Below are 19378 nucleotides of genomic sequence, written 5' to 3'. Positions count from 1 at the left end.
GTCACCATGGCACCTAGCTACACCTCTGGCCGAGGGTCACATTTATGTAGGTCCCTTCGGCCGTGGCATTAGCCCCCAAATAGTCACCCCTGGCCAGGGTTCCCTGGGGGAGTGGGGATCCCTATAATAAAGGGCCCCCCCCCCTCCAGGCACCCAAGTGTCAGCGATGAAGCCCGACGCTGTCCTCGCCATCCGTGGGCCATGAAATGTGTAAAAAAAAAAATATTGTTTTTTGTTGTGGAACTACATGTCCCAGCAAGCCTCCCCACATTCTGGTACTTGGAAAACCACAAGTACCAGCATGCGGCACATTAAAGGGCCTGTTACCTGTAGTTCCACAACAACAAAAATATTCTAATAAACACACACACCGTGATAGTATAATTTTATTAAAACACACTTACACACTCACACATAATTACCTACATCCCACGCCGCCGTTCACGTCCACTTATCCAGTAGAATCCACTGGTAGATCTCACTGATCCGTGCATGATTCTCCAAACACGCCAGCCAAAAGCAGGTCTATTTGAAAGTTCTATTTCTGTACGAATTCCATGCTTTTGTGGCAGTGTTTGGCTATTGTCGGCAGTGATAGAGAATACGAATTCGTAGTACATTTCCGTGTTGTATGAGGTGTATGTGAACAAACAACCGTGTTTGACCGATGGTCTATTGCAGGCATTCCCAACCGCGGTCCTCAAGGCACACCAACAGTGCATGTTTTAGTGATATCCAGGCTTCAGCAGATGGTTAAATCAAAATAACTGAGGTACTAATTAAGTCACCTGTGTTCAAGCCTGGATATCACTAAAACCAGGACTGTTAGTGTGCCTTGAGGACCGAGGTTGGGAATGCCTGGTCTATTGATTTGTGTTTGTGTGGACAGCAGTGTATCTCAATACAAATTGCCCCAACACTGCAGAGATTTGTGTTTAGTACATTTCCGAGTTGCATTTTAGGCTGAAAATGCAATCTTGAATCAAATAAGGACCTTAGTAAATTTTCACCGCTAAATGACACCATTCGCCCATATGCCTCATCGAGGCAGTCTAGCACCTTTTAGAATCATTAGACACACCCCTGAAGATGTGACCATGTTTAATGCCACATGATTATACCAGTAATGATACAGTTACAGTACAACTCCTTTTCACACGTGTGTGACTGTACCACCATTTAGAATTGTTAATAGTTGGGAAGTATAGTAACACTATCAATGAACGTGGCGATTCTCAGTTGCATACAAGTCAGCTGCAATTGCACTTGCTGATTTTGAGACGGACGCTGCAATTTCTGTGTTTGGGTCTTTTGCCGGTCTTTCTTTTGCGCCAAAATGCAAATACTGCTACCAGCCCTTCCTGGGTGTACACGCGTGCATCTGTATGCGTAAGGACTGAGATGCCAACTCCATTCTAGGTGCAGATTCTCCGTCAGAATATGGCCTCCAAAGTGACCAACTATGCATCTGATTTCGCTACCACTTCAGCGTGCATCTGCATCACCACCTCCCTGTTACCGCCCAGGAACGCCTAGTACAGTTTCATGCCATTTCCCAGACCGTACGTCATAACCGCAAACTGCGGCTTTGTGCGCATGGACTCTGCACCATGCGCAGTACAACTTTGATGCATGCGCAGTAGAAAATAATTGCTGAACTACGTCCGACGTAGTCCAAAACTGGGCCATAAATGTGGATATTCACCTACGCCGACTTACGGGAGCTTGTGGGGTGTAATTCTCCCAGACATTCGCCAGCTGTGCCTTTCCTGTAAATAAATTCTGATCTTCCCAACTCCATTGTTTTTCTCTCCTAACTTAATAACACTGGCAGTGAGTCAGATTCTGACTGGTCAGCCACTAAGAGGGCATGTGTCTGTGTTATCATGCCAATGCTGTTGGCACATCAATACATGGACCTACTGTTATTCAATCAGGATGTGAGCCACTTTGTCTGGAGGGGTAGAGTGACTGTGCCCAATAGCTGGCAGCACAGACAGTGCCATGTGATAAATAGAGTGCAGCCCCTGCAGTGCCACCCTCAGTCCCCCCACTCTCCAGAAGCAGCAGCAGCAGCAGCAGGCACAGGCAGGCAGGCAGGCAGAGCTTGTGTGGTGGTTGGGCCAGGAGGAGCTGCTGGGGAGGGGCGTGATGTGATGCAGCAGAAGCAGATGACACTGACAGCGGCACTAGCAGCAGCAGCAGCAGCAGCGAGTCACACACAGCAGCGCCGCTGCACCAGGGGCACTGCCACCACCAGCACCCAGCCTGCTGCCCCCGGGGCTCTCACCATGCTGGGCTCAGTGTCCGGCCGTGCCCCCTTCCTCTGCTAGCTGCTGGCAGTATGGATGCTGCTCTTGTGACGACCTCTGCTGAATGCATCAGCCCATTGCGGATGCTGGGCATGCTGAGTAATCCTGCTGTCAATGGGCGAGGACGTGGACACGCGAAAAATTAACCACAGCTTCCTCCGGGACCACAACTATGTAACTGAAGGTACCCCCCCCCCAATTCCTACTACCCCCCTCTGTGTGCCCCATGCCCATGTATTGTGCTTCCTCTGTGCCTATGTGTTTCAAAGTAACCCCCAATACCTGTCACTTCTCTGTGTGCCCCATCCGTGCCCATGTATTGTGCTGCATCTGTGCCTGTGTGTGTGAAGGTACCCACCCCATCACAATTCCTATTACCCCCCCCCACCCCCCTTCATGTATTCTGCTGCCGCTTCTGTGTCTGTAAATGAAGATATCCCCCACCCCAATTCTTTGTACACCCCCCCCCCCCCCCCTCTCTGCCACCCTGTGTGTCCCATGCCCATGTATTGTGCTGCATCTGTGTCTGTATCATGTGTGTAGGCTGCAGGAATTACATGCTTGGGGAGATGTGTTGCATGCCACAGGGGGGTGGATATAGTGCAGACAGGCTTCTGTGCAGTGCTTCAAGGGTTAACTACTGCAGAGAGGGAACATGCTGAGGGAGATGGAAAGCGGATCAGGTTGTGCTGTGATATGTTTCATTTTGCAAAAAATTGTGTCACATGCAATCAGCAGTGATCTTCTAAGTGCAATATACAGTCATTGTTTCTATAACGGCGCTTTATATAACTCCATGGAGGGATACCTACAGTATATATGCCCACTGGAGAGTTACTTTATTTTGCATATACAGGACATGCAATGTATGTTTGTTATGTATTTTAGGACTTTTTTATTGTTTAGTGTATAGCAAAGTTGTCTATGGGAAAATGAATTCAGCAAGTCATTGTTCTGTATTAAATAATAATGCAAAGAGAAGATGACAGATACACTGGCGCATTTCCATCAGTAATTTAGTAGGCTCATCTGTTCAGGTTTGCCGGAGACCAGGCAACACTGCTGCAATGAGGATGTAAATTGTATATCCACCGGTTCCTGGCTCCCATCTACCACAAGATAGAAGTCCCCAGAGTGCAATTTAAATGCTGAAGGGCAACATCAGTCTGGACTTGCAAGATTTCAGTATTGGAGGATGTTCCTGTGTGGGCAGATCCTCAGATATATATAAAGTACATGGTAGATTTATAGTAGGGTTACTGTCACTACAAGAACATTAATAGTGTCATGTAAGATGATTTGTACTGAAGCGTTTTACAGGAGCAACTACAGTATAGATATGCCTAGGAACAGGAAAGTCTCCAGATATAAATCCGTTCCGCATTCTATTTATACATGTTACAGAAACGTAGTCTTCCCTGCTCCAATAAAACATTTAAATAAACATATAAACTATCATAGATTATACTGTATATATATATATATATATATATACATACACATACACACACACACACACACACACACACACACACACACACACACACATATATATACACACACACATACACACACACACACACACACACACACACACACACACACACACATATATATATAATTCTGCTGTCTCTACGAAGCACTGTGTTATAAAACCGCTGTGATCTGACCAGACTCCATCTGTGGACTGTTGTTTTCAAGTGATACTGTAGGTGGAAAAATGTAGGTGGCGATGAGATAAGACAAGTTGAAAAGCAATAGCGATAAAGCAATACAGCACGCAACATTGCATTTAGTTGAACTTATTTATTGGTAAATATATATATATATATATATATATATATATGTGTGTGTGTTGGTTATGTTCAGGAATTCATTTCAAAATTAAAAAAAGCCCAAAGCATGTTTTCACGATTGGTTCTGTTTTCACTCATCTGATTATTTATTTTTCTTTTTTCACCTGTGGTGACGCCGGGATGCTAATCCGGTTGTAACTCTGGTGTTCACATTTATTGGATCTTTGTGAAAATGTTTCTAGCTTCCAGTATGCAGTACACCCGAATATTAACACTGACACACATCATCTAGCAAAGCAAAACTAATCTCTTTGGTGTAATATTTAATATGCACAAGAAAAAAGATGTGTCCTCATACACCGAGCGTCTATACGTGCGAGACACTGCAAGAGGAGTAGCGCACAGATTTGTGTTACATTTTGCATCTTACACAATTTGTAGAATCAGAGAAAAACTGCTCACAGTGTTCTAGAGACACAAAGCTGAGACATTAAGCGCGCAGGAATTGGTCTTACACGTGTGCAAAGTTGCAGATTAAGCACAAAGGAACTTGGCATGGGTAATGTGCGGCCACCCGCTTCATAGCCCTGTGCACAAATTCAGACTCCGTCGCTCACAGATGTACAAGTGTCGCACAATTGATCAGTGTAATCCAACAATGTGGTTTTATGGCTCCACACTTCAGTTGTTTTATTGGGATGCAATTAATTAACCAGATGTTGGGATCCCGGCTGTCAGGCTACCGACGCTGGAATCCCAGCAGCCGGCTATTCCCACTTGCGCTAAGAGTCCGCAAGGGGACTCTTAGTGCTCGCCCCACTGCCAGCATTCTGGCGGGTGGGATGCTGCTGTTGAGATTTTGACAGCCGGCATCCCGCGCGCCGGTAATCCATACCGAACCCGTTTTATTTATGTGAATAAGAAGCACGTTTTGAGCAAGAAAGTTGCCTGGAACCCAGCATGCTGATCGGGGCTGTCTGACACAACTGAAGCCACAGTGTAAAAGGACATTAATGAAGTCCGAGTTGGCAAGAAGTGCAGTTTCCCAGCGCAGTCCTTTTCTTAAAGTGGCAGTCATGTACAAGGCAAAACCATGCCTTGTAAATGATTGCCGCTTTAAAAAAAAAACATTTCAGTTTGGGCGGGACCCCGCTGCTCTGGCCAACTCTTCTGTACACAGCATGCTAATACTAAACTTTAATGCTATACAAAGTTGCTACAACAAATTTCTGTATTCTCTGACTGACCTCAGAGGAAAGATCAGAAATGTTAGTTAATAGAAAATATTGGGTCATTCATAATGAAGCCTGAATCCTGGCCGTGACAGGGCTGGCCAGATCCCTGCAACCACTGTGCCAATGCACCTGAAGATGTTGGCGCTTGACTTTTTGGAGCAATTTGTATAGTTGTCTATGAAGTAATATCTCAGTGGTTCTTTAAGGCTGTGTACACTCCATTAGCTGTGTGTTTTTTTTATTGCATGTTTAAACACAAGTAAAAGCACCTGTAAAGTGCATTGTCGTTATGCATGCATTCAGTATGTATTTACATGCTTTTACAAATGCAATCAATCTGTGTATTTTAAACTCACCCGAGATATTTATTATCTTGTTCAACCCAAACGCTTGTTACCTGCATCCCATAACGCTTACAGTGTACTCCCATTGGGACGTCAGTAACATTTCAACTGCTTTAACGTGCGTCAGGTGCCCAGAAATGATACAAGAAGCATTTACAAAGTGCACTGAAGCACAATGCAAGTTAGATCCCATTTAAAATCCAAATATGCGCTGTCTCATGTTGCACAATGAATAGAATTCTCACATCCATTTACAAGCACTTAACTTGCAGTAGAAATGCCTCTCAGATGCATTTTTGTATTATAATTCTTTAGTTGAAATTGTTGAACAAAATAGAAGTAAACACAGTAAAAAAGGCAACAAAAGCCCAATACAGGCCAATTTTCAAATGCAGTATGTTTAATAAATTATGTTTAAAAAAAAAGAAAGAAAACAGCAAAAGTCAGGTGACTGACGAAGAGAGAGGGGTATATGGGAGGTTAAGAAGAGGGGGAGGGCCACAAAACAATATCATAAGAGTACATACATGGTAAGCATCCATAATTAAGAGAAAACAACAGCAAAGGGTCTGGAAACAGATAGATGGAATGTTGGTCACTACCCTAAGGTCCTTGTATGAGGGTAGCGCTCAAGAGAAAGAGTCTACACTCCGTAAGCAACCAGGGAGCCCAAACTTGGGTAAAAACATGTCCTTTATCATACATGTAGTACTTTTTTTCTTCCATGGCTGCAACATGGCAAATCTGGATCTTAAGTGCAGAGAGTAGCGGGGGAGAAGTCTTTTTCCACCATCAAAATGTTTGTGGGTAATTCTCTGGAAAATCTGCAGAGGTCCGTGGTCAAATGCATCATTTTGACTCTGTTGTGTACATACATGTTGACTCCCATATTTGACTTACTGGATCCCAAATTCTATTTTATTTTGATCTACTCGAACAGTGGTTGTCTACTTTTGAAGTCCTTAATATATCCCCCCTCCCCATTCCTTCCCCATACACCAAGATTCTGGGGATTTCCCTTTAATGAATTCAGGGAAGAAGATCAGACAATCTTCTGCTTGGTTTCATAAAGCTCTGCTCAGCTCTATTGAAGAAGTCCTCCACATTCATGAGGTAGGGCTCAAGCCAGCTCTTAGCCTAATGTGATGTTTCTGGGGAGCTCCTGTCTGCTATACAGTAGGGCAAAGGTGTTTTAAGGAGGGGCATCTTTCACCTACCGACAAAGCAAATAGGGTCAGGGTCCCAGGATTCCGTCCCTTTACTTCCTGCAGGGATCTGAGACAAACTGAGTAGTGAAAATCAGCGGAAGGGCCCAGTCCATCCAGTAATGCTTAATACAGCTGGACAAAGCTCTTGTGTAGTGGTTTGAGTCCCAGCAGCAGATGTTAGGTAGTCCTAATGGTGGGACCTGCTAATTTGCTACAGGTGGGGGAACAGACACACAAAGGGAGTGATTGCATAAAAGTTTAAACCTCTCTAGAAAGCACATATACAGAAAGTAAGGGGTCACAATAATTACATTTTTACAGTTACCATAGGTAACTGAAGTGTATGTGGCCAAATTGTATTGCTCATTCATGCTCTGCCCTGAACAACCAGGGTATATGGGCTTCAGCACTTCCGACGTGAGTTATGATCCTTTATATGGGGTTCAGAGAGGTTAATTAATACTTTACAGTATTTTCAGATTAAATAATGGACATAAAATATTGTTTCTGGCTTGTGTGCGTTATCAATGCCTGTCCAAGTATAGGAAGTGTAAAGTGGATGAGTGCACATTTATACAAATACTGTAATGAAAGTTTTTGTGCATTCTGGCTTAAATGTTGTGTATCCTATAATATATAATATAGGCCCTGTGCACACAGGCAGTATCTATTACAATGAACTGAAACAGGGTTCTTTATTATTATTATAATACCCTTCCTACATTGGTGGCCCGTATCCAGTGTGGCTTTTTAGTTTTATATGGAACAAGAAGTTATCTCAAGTTTCAAAGAATACAAAGCATCTGCATAAAGGAGAGGAGGACTATTGTTTCTCAACATCTAACAGTATTATTTATTTATTTATTTATTTATTTATTATTTATTTATTTATTACCAGTTACTTATATAGCGCACACATATTCCGCAGCGCTTTTACAGAGAATATTTGGTCATTCACATCGGTCCCTGCCCCAGTGGAGCTTACAGTCTATATTCCCTACCACATGTACACATTCATACTAGGGTTAATTTTTGTTGGGATCCAATTAACCTACCAGTATATTTTTGGATTGTGGGAGGAAACCGGAGTACCCGGAGGAAACACACGCAAGCACGGGGAGAATATACAAACTCCACACAGTTAGGGCCATGGTAGGAATTGAACCCATGACCTCAGTGCTGTGAGGCAGTAATGCTAACCATTACACCATCCGTACTGCCCTATGGCAGCTCTAGTTGCCCAGTATTATAAGGCAACTAGAATATTTCATATTAGTACCTGTGGCTATAGTTATTCCATATTGCATATGAAGGATAAATATGGTACAAATCCCCAGTCTCATACAGGATATATATCTATGATATGGTTCTGTTCTCTCACCTTTCTCTCTAATCCGGTATTTTGGCCACAGCAAACCTCTCATACTGTACTGTAGCTGCTATTGGTGGCAAGGTCAGGGGCAAATACTTCTGCTTATTAGCTTAGGTTTCTTTGCTGCTTTGGTAGAAGGAGTCTCCACATCAATACTTGAGTGCTTTCTCTGAAATCACATTTACTGCCAGTCTGATTACAGTGTTGGAAGCCCCCTTTTAGGACATAATTACATACAGTAACCCCATGTTGGGAACCTGATTTCAGGAGCATCACTTTAACAGTTATAGGGGGTAGATTCAATTAGGCTCGGGAACCATCAGGACTCATTCCTGGTGTCTCCCGCACATGAACCGGCAGGGGCAGATTCTGCTCACAGTCTATGGAGTATTGCAGAGCTTAGTGTAGTGACATCGGGCCTAATTCTGAGTTGATCGCAGCAGTAAGTTTGTTAGCAATTGTGCAAAACCATGTGCACTGCAGGGGGAACAGATATAACATGTGCAGAGAGAGTTAGATTTGGGTGTGGCATGTTCAAACTGAAATCTAAATTGCAGTGTAAAAATAAAGCAGCCAGTATTTACCCTGCACAGAAACAAAATAACCCACCCAAATCTAACTCTCTCTGCAAATGTTATATCTGCCCCCCCCTGCAGTGCACATGGTTTTGCCCAATTGCTAACAAACTTGCTGCTGCGATCAACTCAGAATTACCCCCATAGTCCACATAGTTAATGAGTTAATAGCAAGCAGGTTTTTTTGTAATACAGACAGGTGACTTGGGTATGCTTCAATAGTAGGCAATTGTCCCCTTATAATATACAGAGTAACACAGCGTATTGGTGGTGCTTATCAGTATGCTGAGTGGCTGCGATAAGTAGGGGACGGAAGGGCCGTGCAGTCTGTCTCCCGCAGTGAAGGAACAATGCACCGCCCGGCTCTCTGTGTAAGCTATGGCAGCTCGGTACATGCGGCACACGTGGAATGCTGTAAGTCTCACACTTTCACGCTCTGAGCTCCTTTCTCCGGTCTCAGCTCAGACACACTCTAAAGATGGAGGAGCGCTGCATATACTCTGCTCCACCACCCTGAGACACTCTGGCACTAGAGGGAGGAACACTAGGGGGTGCACCCATGTGATCCTATGTACAGGAGACAGGTACTGAGCGCACCATTATCTAACAATAGGCAGAGCAGTACCCAACGCATAGTGGGCCTAAGTCATGTTTGTACGCAGTGCTGATGTTTTCGCCATGGAGCGATTATCAGCAGACTGTGCATGCCAAGGTACCTCAGTGAGATTTTTATTGCAGAGTGATTGACAGGAATGGACCGCAGGTGTGTCATGGCAGTTTTCAAGGCGTTCATCTGCCTTTAAACATTAGCCTTCATCTCAGTGATAAGTTGGAACAATACAAGTAATCAAAGAAAGAGACCCCAGGATACCGACGCTGGAATCCCGACACCGGTGAAATGCCACTTGGGTGGTGGTCCATGCCTTCGGTCGCCACCAGGCCCAAAGTGGGGCGAGCGCAGCAAGCCTGCGAGGGGACACGCTACACTCGCTGCTGGTATTCCAGATGTCAGTATTCCTGCGTCGGTCTGCTGAACGCCAGGATCCCGAGAGCCGGGATATCATACTGATTCCCATACAGGATCTGCAGCCATTTTTCAATAATATTGTTTCGTTTTTTTATTTTTTATTGTAGCATCATGTGTAATAACACAAAATATGTAATAAATGTGTTACAGTGAGAGGAATGGGACATCATTTACATATCCATCAGCCAAAACGCACTTACAAATATAACCATAGATGACATGTTGGGGGTAATTCCAAGTTGATCGCAGCAGGAATTTAGTTGGCAATTGGGCAAAACCATGTGCACTGCAGGGGAGGCAGATTTAACATGTGCAGAGAGAGTTAGATTTGGGTGGGGTGTGTTCAATCTGCAACCTAATTTGCAGTGTACAAATAAAGCAGCCAGTATTTACCCTGCACAGAAATAAAATAACCCACCCAAATCTAACTCTCTCTGCACATGTTAAATCTGCCTCCCCTGCAGTGCACATGGTTTTGCCCAATTGCTAACTAAATTCCTGCTGCCATCAACTTGGAATTACCCCCGTTATGTGGTGTGCAGCAGTTTAGTGAGTGGGGTGAGATGACCGTCAGATATGGAGGCAAAACTGCAAATAGCGATGAGCGATTCAATTAAGAATGAGCAAGAAAATGAAACAAATCATATAGTAAAATGTTAAAATAAACATAAAGGGTGGAATTCAATTGTTTGAAAAGTCAGTTGGGTGTCTGTTTTTTTCTATCTAATAGACAGGCAAAAACAGACTTTTCAAACATTTGAATTCCCCCCAGTAGGTCTACAGGCATGTCATGTAATGTAAAATAGACAAACGCTATGGGCTGAATTCTGTTAGTTGTGAAAAGGCGTTTTTGCAGTAATAAATGCGATTTTACCGCAAATCATGAAAAGTACCTATTCAATTGTCGGCGGCAATGGATTTGCGCTAATTTTACCACAAATTTCAATTCACCACCTCTGAGCAGAAATTAGAGTACAAGGTATGAGACAGGTATATTTGGGGTGCTTTATGAGTGGGACAAGTGTTTTTAGACCTGCAGGTAGAAGTAATTGGTCTGTTTCAACGTTTTATTTTTTAAAGTCCCCTAAAATGACCCAAATATATACTTATACCCATTTTTATGTACCCCAAATTTAATTTCACCACTTATTTTGCTGAAAAAAAATTAATTGATTTCTATAAGTTTTTACCTTTTTACAAAAATGCATATAACAGCCATTTGACCCAATTTAACTAACATAAATACTTTTATTATAACCAATAATAAACTTTTAGACTGTTATCTGATGTTAGTTTAGTTTTTTTAGGGGGGTACGGGCTAATTGAATTTGGCCCTATGAGCCATAACAAGCAAATCTGACAGTTCCATGTGACTTCCTGGCAATCAGATCTTCCCCCAGATTTTAAAAGTTGGTGTAACACTGGAACAGGTGCAACGCAGTGCTGCATAGGGGATTCCACATGTCAACCTGTTGCGCTTTTTGACTCCAATATGCGCCATTATAGAGAATGTCTCAGCGTAAGTGGACCATATAACAGGACCTCTCCCCAATAATATCTTACCTTGCTTTTTTAGCCTAATTAGGAATATTGCAGATCTTTCATGCTGATGAGATCACATGGTGCAGACTGCACATCCCTCACTAAAAACTCCTGCAAAGTCCCCATTATCATCAAAAGGGACTACGACCTGACCGCTATGTAACAAACTGTTAAGGGTCTGTTGCGATACAGACCCTTAATAATAGCAGCATTCCTGAGATTATTATTGCATAGGCTCCTAATGCTTATATTGTGTTTTAAATAAATAAACATGGATTATCAAAGATCTCATTGCAACAATATACAATCAGATGATGCCAAGCTGTGATATACGTAGGCATGCGAGCAGGGTTGTGTGGTAATACCATATTACTGCAGATGTGTCAGCTCTTTTTCGGAGTGGGGTCTGGAGTTCACCCTTTGGCTCGTTTTAGAGATACGTGGAGATTGGCATGGGTTGTCCTCTCTTAGTGGGATTTACTGTAGGTGGGTCCCTGATGTATTTGTATGTTGGAATTTCATACCAGATTGTGGAGTGGAAACATTTTCAAATCTGCCAATTTTTTTGGGGCAATCTATGCGGAGTGCAAATAATATTCTGTACAAAAACAGTAGAAAAGATGGGGACGTGCTCTGGATCCTATAAGGAAGGACCCATATTTAGTTATCACACTCTCGCTTTTGGAGACTTAAGTATCTTGTGATGGAATGTGTAATGTCACCGCTTCTAGGGTAAAGGTTATATAATGATCCAATTCTTCAGTGGTGACTCTCCAGACCGGGAAAGGTATAACCATGGGACAGGGCCAGAGATGATGAAACAGATCCGCTGTAGCGTAATAGCATTTGGAACATGATGGACTGTCCACAAACCCAATTATATAGTCCCAATGCTGAGCTGAGTATGCTTTATGGAATATGTTAATGAACAATTACAGTATATATATAGAGGGGTGTAGTATGTTATGCCGGCGGTCGGGATCCCGGCGCACAGCATACCGGCACCGGGATCCCGACCGCCGGCTTGCTGGCAGTGGGGCAAGCGCAAATGAGCCCCTTGCGGGCTCGCCACGCCGCGTTCACCACGCTGCGGGCACGGTGGCGCGCTAAGCCCACCACCCTATTTATTCTTCCTCCAGGGGGTCGTGGACCCCCAAGAGGGAGAATGGTTGTCGCATGACCTCCAACTGTACCTTTTTGGCAGGTACAGTACCTTTTTTCTATGGTCTGTACCGATTTTTGACTCTCCATTTCTCCATTGAAAGTATAGGAAAAGGGGCGTGACCACGCCCCCTTTACCTGTGATCAGGCCCCCTTTCCTAATTTGTACCGAGTTTTAGGTGTAAAATGTTGGAGGGTATGTTGTCGGTATGCCGGGATTCCAGCGCCGGTATAATGAGCGCCGGGATCCCAACAGCTGGCATACTGAATACCACCCATATAGAGAGAGAGAGAGACTGGCAGAAAGTTAAGTATTTTAAAAAATAAAATGTGTTGCGTACACTCCATATAACTTTGTCATTTTCTGTTACGGACAGTTACCTCTCCAACAGGCCTTGGACTACAACACCCAGCATGCTTAGTGACTAGTAGTCATATTGACTCCTGTCTCACTGACGCTGCGTCTAAACCTCAGGCAGGAACAGTGGGATTAACGTCACAAGGCTACCACTCATAATAAGCTAATTGCTGTTGGCAGAGACTAGATAATGAGGAATAGTCAGGGTACAGATCTAATCACAGCACATGTGGTAAAATATCAATACAACACATTGGAAAGAGATAACAAGGGCGTAACTATAGCAATACCAGGCCACTGCCCTGGAGCCCCACAGAATAGGGACCCACTGAAGTATGCAAACTTCAAAAGCCTAAAGCCAGTGACTGCATCATCAGACACAGAGTCACTGGCCTTGGCAGCTGGGCAGCCTGAGTAATCTTAGGGTTGCACAGATATCCAATGGTGATCCGATGCTGCTTCCTTGTACACCAGCAGCGGGTCTGAGAAGCCAACCCAGACTACCTCCACCACTGAAGCAGGCCCTTAGACTGCATTTGGATTTGGCAGCACAGGTGAAGGTTCACTTAAGAGCAAGGTTCCGTCACTGGTCACATTGCGGGTAATTACGCCAGGGAAATGGAAAAAAAAAATGAACCAGATTGATTCCCTTTCCCGCATTATACCAGCATCGGCTACACAGATTTACCGTCCTTTGTGGTAGATTGGTGAAAGTATAATTACTGCATTGCAGCAAATTATCATGAGTGAATGAATTGTTTCTGTGCAATATTATCATTTCTATTAAGGTCACCATACACCTCACCCCTGCCCAATTCTCAACCAAAGCAGCGTCATGCCCTCCTATTCTCTTACACCTAGCCCCTGAATCTCCCAGAGGGCAGTTAAAAAAATTAGGTTACTATATTGTTATCTGTGTTTTTTCTTGTTGTTGGGCTGCACATTGAATACAATTGTAAATATTTTTAAATAAGTTCAATTCTGTGGGTCTGTTTACATAGGGGTAATTCCAAGTTGATCGCAGCAGGAATTTTGTTAGCAGTTGGGCAAAACCATGTGCACTGCAGGGGAGGCAGATTTAACATGTGGAGAGAGAGTTAGATTTGGGTGTGGTGTGTTCAATCTGCAATCTAATTTGCAGTGTAAAAATAAAGCAGCCAGTATTTACCCTGCACTGAAACAAAATAACCCACCCAAATCTAACTCTTTCTGCCTATGTTATATCTGCCTCCCCTGCAATGCACATAGTTTTGCCCAACTGCTAACAAAATTCCTGCTGCGATCAACTTGGAATTACCCCCCATGACCTTTACTGTAGGTGCCTGTATTTGGATACCACATATAAGAAACGGTATTTAGTCACTAGGTCGACAAGACTTAGATCAACAGTGTCTAGGTCGATCACTATTGGTCGACAGCAACTAGGTCGACAGGGTTTATAGGTCGACAGGGTCTCTAGGTCGACATGTTCTAGGTCGACAGGTCAAAAGGTCGACAAGAATTTTTAAACTTTTTTCTTCTTTTTTTTACTTTTTCATACTTTAGGATCCACGTGGACTTCGGTTGGGAACGGTAACCTGTGCCGAGCGCAGCAGTAGCTGAGCCAGGCACCTTCATGCGAGGGGATGCAGTGCACTAATTGGGGTTCCCGGTCACTGTACTCCAAAAATGACATCAAAAAAGATTTAAAAAACTCATGTCGACCTTTTGACCTGTCAACCTAGAGACCCTGTCGACCTGGTTACTGTCGACCAATAGTGGTCGACCTAGACACTGTCGACCTAAGTGTGGTTGACCTTCAATACCACACCCATTAAAATCGACTAAAACAATTATACAGTATGTCAATGGATATGGAACCAGTCTTATTCATATTTCCCAGTTGTGAGTTGCTGTCTGTTAGAAAGTGGTCCTGCTGATGTGTTTGATACATAGATATTTGGCAGTTTATTTATTTATAACAGGCTAGTTAAATGGCGCACACATACACGGTCACATTATTACGACCACCAGATAATAGCCAGAGTAACCGCCGTGTGCAGCACGGACAGCAGCTAGACAGGCTGAACTGTTGTTTTAGACACATGTCTGGCAGCCCCCAGGTTCATGCTGATGGTGAGCTGCTCCACTGTAGCGTGTCGGTCGGCCCTAATGCGCCATCGTAGCCGACGTTGACCTCTTACATCAATGGCACGTGGAGCAATGGTGCTATTTGTCCAGTCACGATACACCATCACCACAGCAGCACGCGAACAGTTCACAAACTGCGCTGTGTCAGAAATACTGCCACCTGAACTCTGATAAATCCCTTTTACCCATGACAGCAATGAGTGATATGTGTGCAGACGGCCTATCGCACACCTTACATACCCACCAAACCAGGGCACCACATGGGCTATGCGCTGCCAATGTCAAATGTAGGAGGTGGTCATAATAATGTGACTCAACTGTGTATTACGCAGCGTTTTACAGAGAATATTATTTATTTCAGTTCCTGCCCTAGTAGAGCTTACAATATTTATTCCCTACTGTACCATAAAAGCACTTACATAGGGTTTATTTTTTGGGCATGATGCATGACGCACATCCCACCATCTTTGTAAGCATAATAGCGTTTATTAACACCGTATGCTTGAGAAAAAATAACAAAGGACAGCTCTCCCGGTAAGAGCCGCCCTTGCGATAGGACTTCCGGGTTTAGGACCCAGGATTCCTTCTGTGCATGCATCGAGTGACGCACACACTGCTGGTTGGTGCTGGGACTGAACTGATTAGAATCCTCTAAGGGGGCAATCACAGATAGAAGTCCGCACCCAAGCCCCAGAATGTATCGCATTCCGGAGCTTTGTGCACATGTGGTAAGTGGCCAAACCTCTGAAAAATGGCATTATCAGAGATTTGGCCTCATTTTTATCATTGGTGTTTCTCGCCTTTTGTCAGAAACCTATTAACCTGCTGGCATTTGGAGCATGGGATCAAGCTAAAGCAAAACTATGCAAACACAGAGAGAACATGCAAACTCCACACTTATAAGCCTTGGTCAGGAATTGATCTCATGATCTCAGTGCTCTCAGGCAGTAATGCTAACCAGTACACTACCGTGCTATCATGGGGCCAAATATCTGCATTACATGGCATTACTTTTTATCATCCGATAATCCACACCTTCTAAAGAGGACACATGTGCAACATTTGCTCTTGTCCTCTTTCAATGTTTTTAAAAAATTTCCCCCATAGAATTTGATAAAGCTGAATCTATTTATCGTACTTATAACCCTTTATGAGGTCTAAGAACACTGTACGCTGACTACGTAAGAAGTACCGTAAGGGTACGCTACTTGCGTAACGATCGCTCAGCCGTAGGCGAGACGCTCAAGCGTCGCGTTCGCTCACGGCCCAGAGATCACAGACTGGCACACTATTGGTTACAGACAAACGCAATGATTCGCTATGGCGTAGCGGACGCTCGAGACCACGAGGAGATCACCAGCGGCGCAGACGCTCACAACGCTATACCTTGATATCTATACCTTTATACCTTTATTTAGAGACAGTGTGTAAGTGCAACCTGGTGTAACCTGATTAACTACAAAGCTGCTTGAGCGTCACCGACGCTCTGTGAACACTTAACACTATGAGAAAATACACAGATACTTGTTTAGGGTCCAAAGCCTATTAAATGTATTATAACTAATATACTTGTAAAAAGGAATCACAGTACAAATGATACACTACAATATAACAGAGACTTCCTAACCAAATAACTACACTATAAATACAATTCAAGATACTTTAAGGAAAATATGAGAGAAAGAGTAGAGAGAGAGAGAGAGATGAGAGAAATGGCTCACAGTAAGACAATATGATCACGGAGACAAACTTACGCACAAGGGGAAACGATCGCATGCGCCTGGACATCCAGCACCCGATTTTCAGCAATGAGAACCGTTGAAGAGTGAGAGCTGGATGTGGTCGGCCTGCCTATTTATGCCCCACACACAATGCAATCTAATGGTCCCTACAATCTGATCGTCCATTGGACACAGGAATTCGGCTTCGCACTATAACAAGAGGTCATAGGTTGATTCATACAGGTGGGCTGTGACGATTTCAAACAGCTCAGGTGGGTGGGACACTGGGTTTCCCGCCGCATACCTGAGTAAGAGTAAATAATAGTAATGGACATAAACTTCTTATGTCCATAACTATTCGCACGAGCGATTAATACGCTCCAAACCAACACCGGAATATTGCTATTTAAATACTCTTCCGATGGGTACCAAACACTGCTGTATGACTCCTGTTAGACCCTTCCTACAATACAAAGAGGGATTCCTCCGTTCAGGGACATTCTATATTAACCAAACTTTCAGAATCTATCAAAAGGACCATGATCTATAAACTACGTTAATTGTGGAAATATGTAACGATTGGGTCGCACGCTACGACTACATACTCCTTACCGTAAATACGCATACCGATGCGAGCGGGTGCACGCATCAGCGGGTATGCGCTATCACGGGAAAGCGCACGCATGCGCAGCGCGGACCAGAGTGAGGTGCAAATATGGCAGTGTGCATAGAGATATTTTTCTGACTTTGACAAATTATCAGCAAGCCACACTTGTCAATGTTCCGACTTACATCCAAATGCATTTTCACTAGCCAGGTCTCATTGTTTCCTGCCTACTGTACACATGTGGTGATTTGTGGCCAACTTAGTAATAAAACTAACCGAATTGAACTGCATCAGCTCACGTAGAGGCCCTTTTAGGCCACATGCGGCTTTCTAGCCGTTGCTGAAGCATGTTTGCTAGCCTGAGTGGTGCAGTCAGTGACATGATCAGCTGGCAGGGAATCTGAGGTGTGTGAAGCGGCAGATCCATAAGATGAGCCCACACAGATCCTGCGCTTGTTGCTAAGCACAGTCAAATATCAACTTGTTATTCACCATCCTAGCAGAGACATTATGCCAGATGACGGTCTTATTGTTCCTGCCTATCCCCGTAGTCTATATTTGTTGTTGTACAAAATTAACTATTGTGATGCTGATGTAACTTCTGCCTAAACTGTTATTGTCTTCAATAAACTCAGACTGCAGAAAAGAAATATCACTCGCCAAGTCTATCTATCTATCTATCTATCTATCTATCTATCTATCTATCTATCTATCTATCTATCTATCTATCTATCTATGATCCGGTCTGAAGATCGACAGTGTTTAGGTCAACCACTATAGGTCGACAGTCACTAGGTCGACAGGGTCAGAAGGTCGACAGGGTCAGAAAGTTGACATGATCTAGGTCGACAGGTCAAAAGGTCGACATGAGTTTCTAATTTTTTCTTCTTTTTTTTTACTTTTTCATACTTAACGATCCACGTGGACTACTATTGGAACGGTAATCTGTGCCGAGCGGAGCGAAGGCACCATTCGCGAGCCATGCGAGGGGACGCGGTGCACTAATTTGACTCTACGAAGAAAACGACACCAAAAAAACATAAAAAAACTCATGTCGACATTTTGACCTGTCGACCTAGAACATGTCGACTTTCTGACCCTGTCGACCTAGTGACTGCCAACCTATAGTGGTCGACCTAAACATTGTCGACCTAGACACTGTCGATCTAATGATCCACAACCTATCTATCTATCTATCTATCTATCTATCTATCTATCTATCTATCTATCTATCTATCTATCTATCTATCTATCTATCTATCTATAGAGATAGTTTGGCTTTCACATATTGGGGATAATTCAGACCTGATCACTGCTGTGTGTTTTCGCACAACGGGCGATCAGATCCAAACTGCACATGTGTATGCAACGCAATTAGCAGGCTCGATGGACGGCTGCAAAGGGGATCGCTGGTCAGCGACGGGTTTGTGCGAAGGATCTATTCGTATGGGCGATCGCAAGGAGATTGACAGGAAGAGGGCGTTTTTGGGTGGCAACTAATCATTTTCAGGGAGTGTTTGGAAAAACGCAAGCGTTTGCAGGGCGGGTGTCTGACGTCAAAAATCCGGCCCTGAACAGCCTGAACTGATCGCAGCGGCTGAGTAAGTCCTGGGCTGCACAGAGACTGCACAAAATCAGTTTGTACAGCTCTGCTACACATGCGATCACACACTTGCACAGCGAAAATACACTGCCTGTAGGCGGCGACTATCTGATCGCAGGGCTGCAAAAATCGCTGCCCAACGATCAGGTCTGAATTACCCCCTTAATACATGTAAATGTTACCGTCAGGTGCAGGTATTTCCTGTGTATTATATGGCACTGTGCACAGTGTTGTTAATCACGGCCTTTTCTCATTTGTTATGATTGATTGGTTAATGTAGGAGACAGAGGCAGAGGCGGATTTAGACATCATGGGGCCCTAAGTGCCCCATTCACTAGAACGATAATGCCCGATTTCAGCCCAATTTGGGCATTCGGGACAATATAT

At 43.9% G+C, this 19378-nt stretch overlaps 1 protein-coding gene across 4 annotated transcripts in view; it reads left to right on the top strand.

Moving 5' to 3' along the window:
* The first annotated feature begins 2064 nt into the window (after positions 1-2064).
* PPP2R2C (protein phosphatase 2 regulatory subunit Bgamma) overlaps positions 2065-19378 on the top strand; it is a 319744-nt gene continuing 302430 nt past the window's right edge. For all 4 annotated transcript variants that reach the window (XM_063923619.1, XM_063923610.1, XM_063923638.1 and 1 more), the window contains exon 1: positions 2065-2496. In XM_063923619.1, coding sequence (XP_063779689.1) covers positions 2427-2496 — 70 coding nt within the window. In that variant the 5' untranslated portion in view covers positions 2065-2426. The remainder of the gene's footprint in view (positions 2497-19378) is intronic.

The sequence above is a fragment of the Pseudophryne corroboree genome, chromosome 1 (assembly GCF_028390025.1).
Source record: "Pseudophryne corroboree isolate aPseCor3 chromosome 1, aPseCor3.hap2, whole genome shotgun sequence".
Taxonomy (NCBI): Eukaryota; Metazoa; Chordata; class Amphibia; order Anura; family Myobatrachidae; genus Pseudophryne; species Pseudophryne corroboree.
This window is presented reverse-complemented; position numbering and strand designations above follow the sequence as displayed.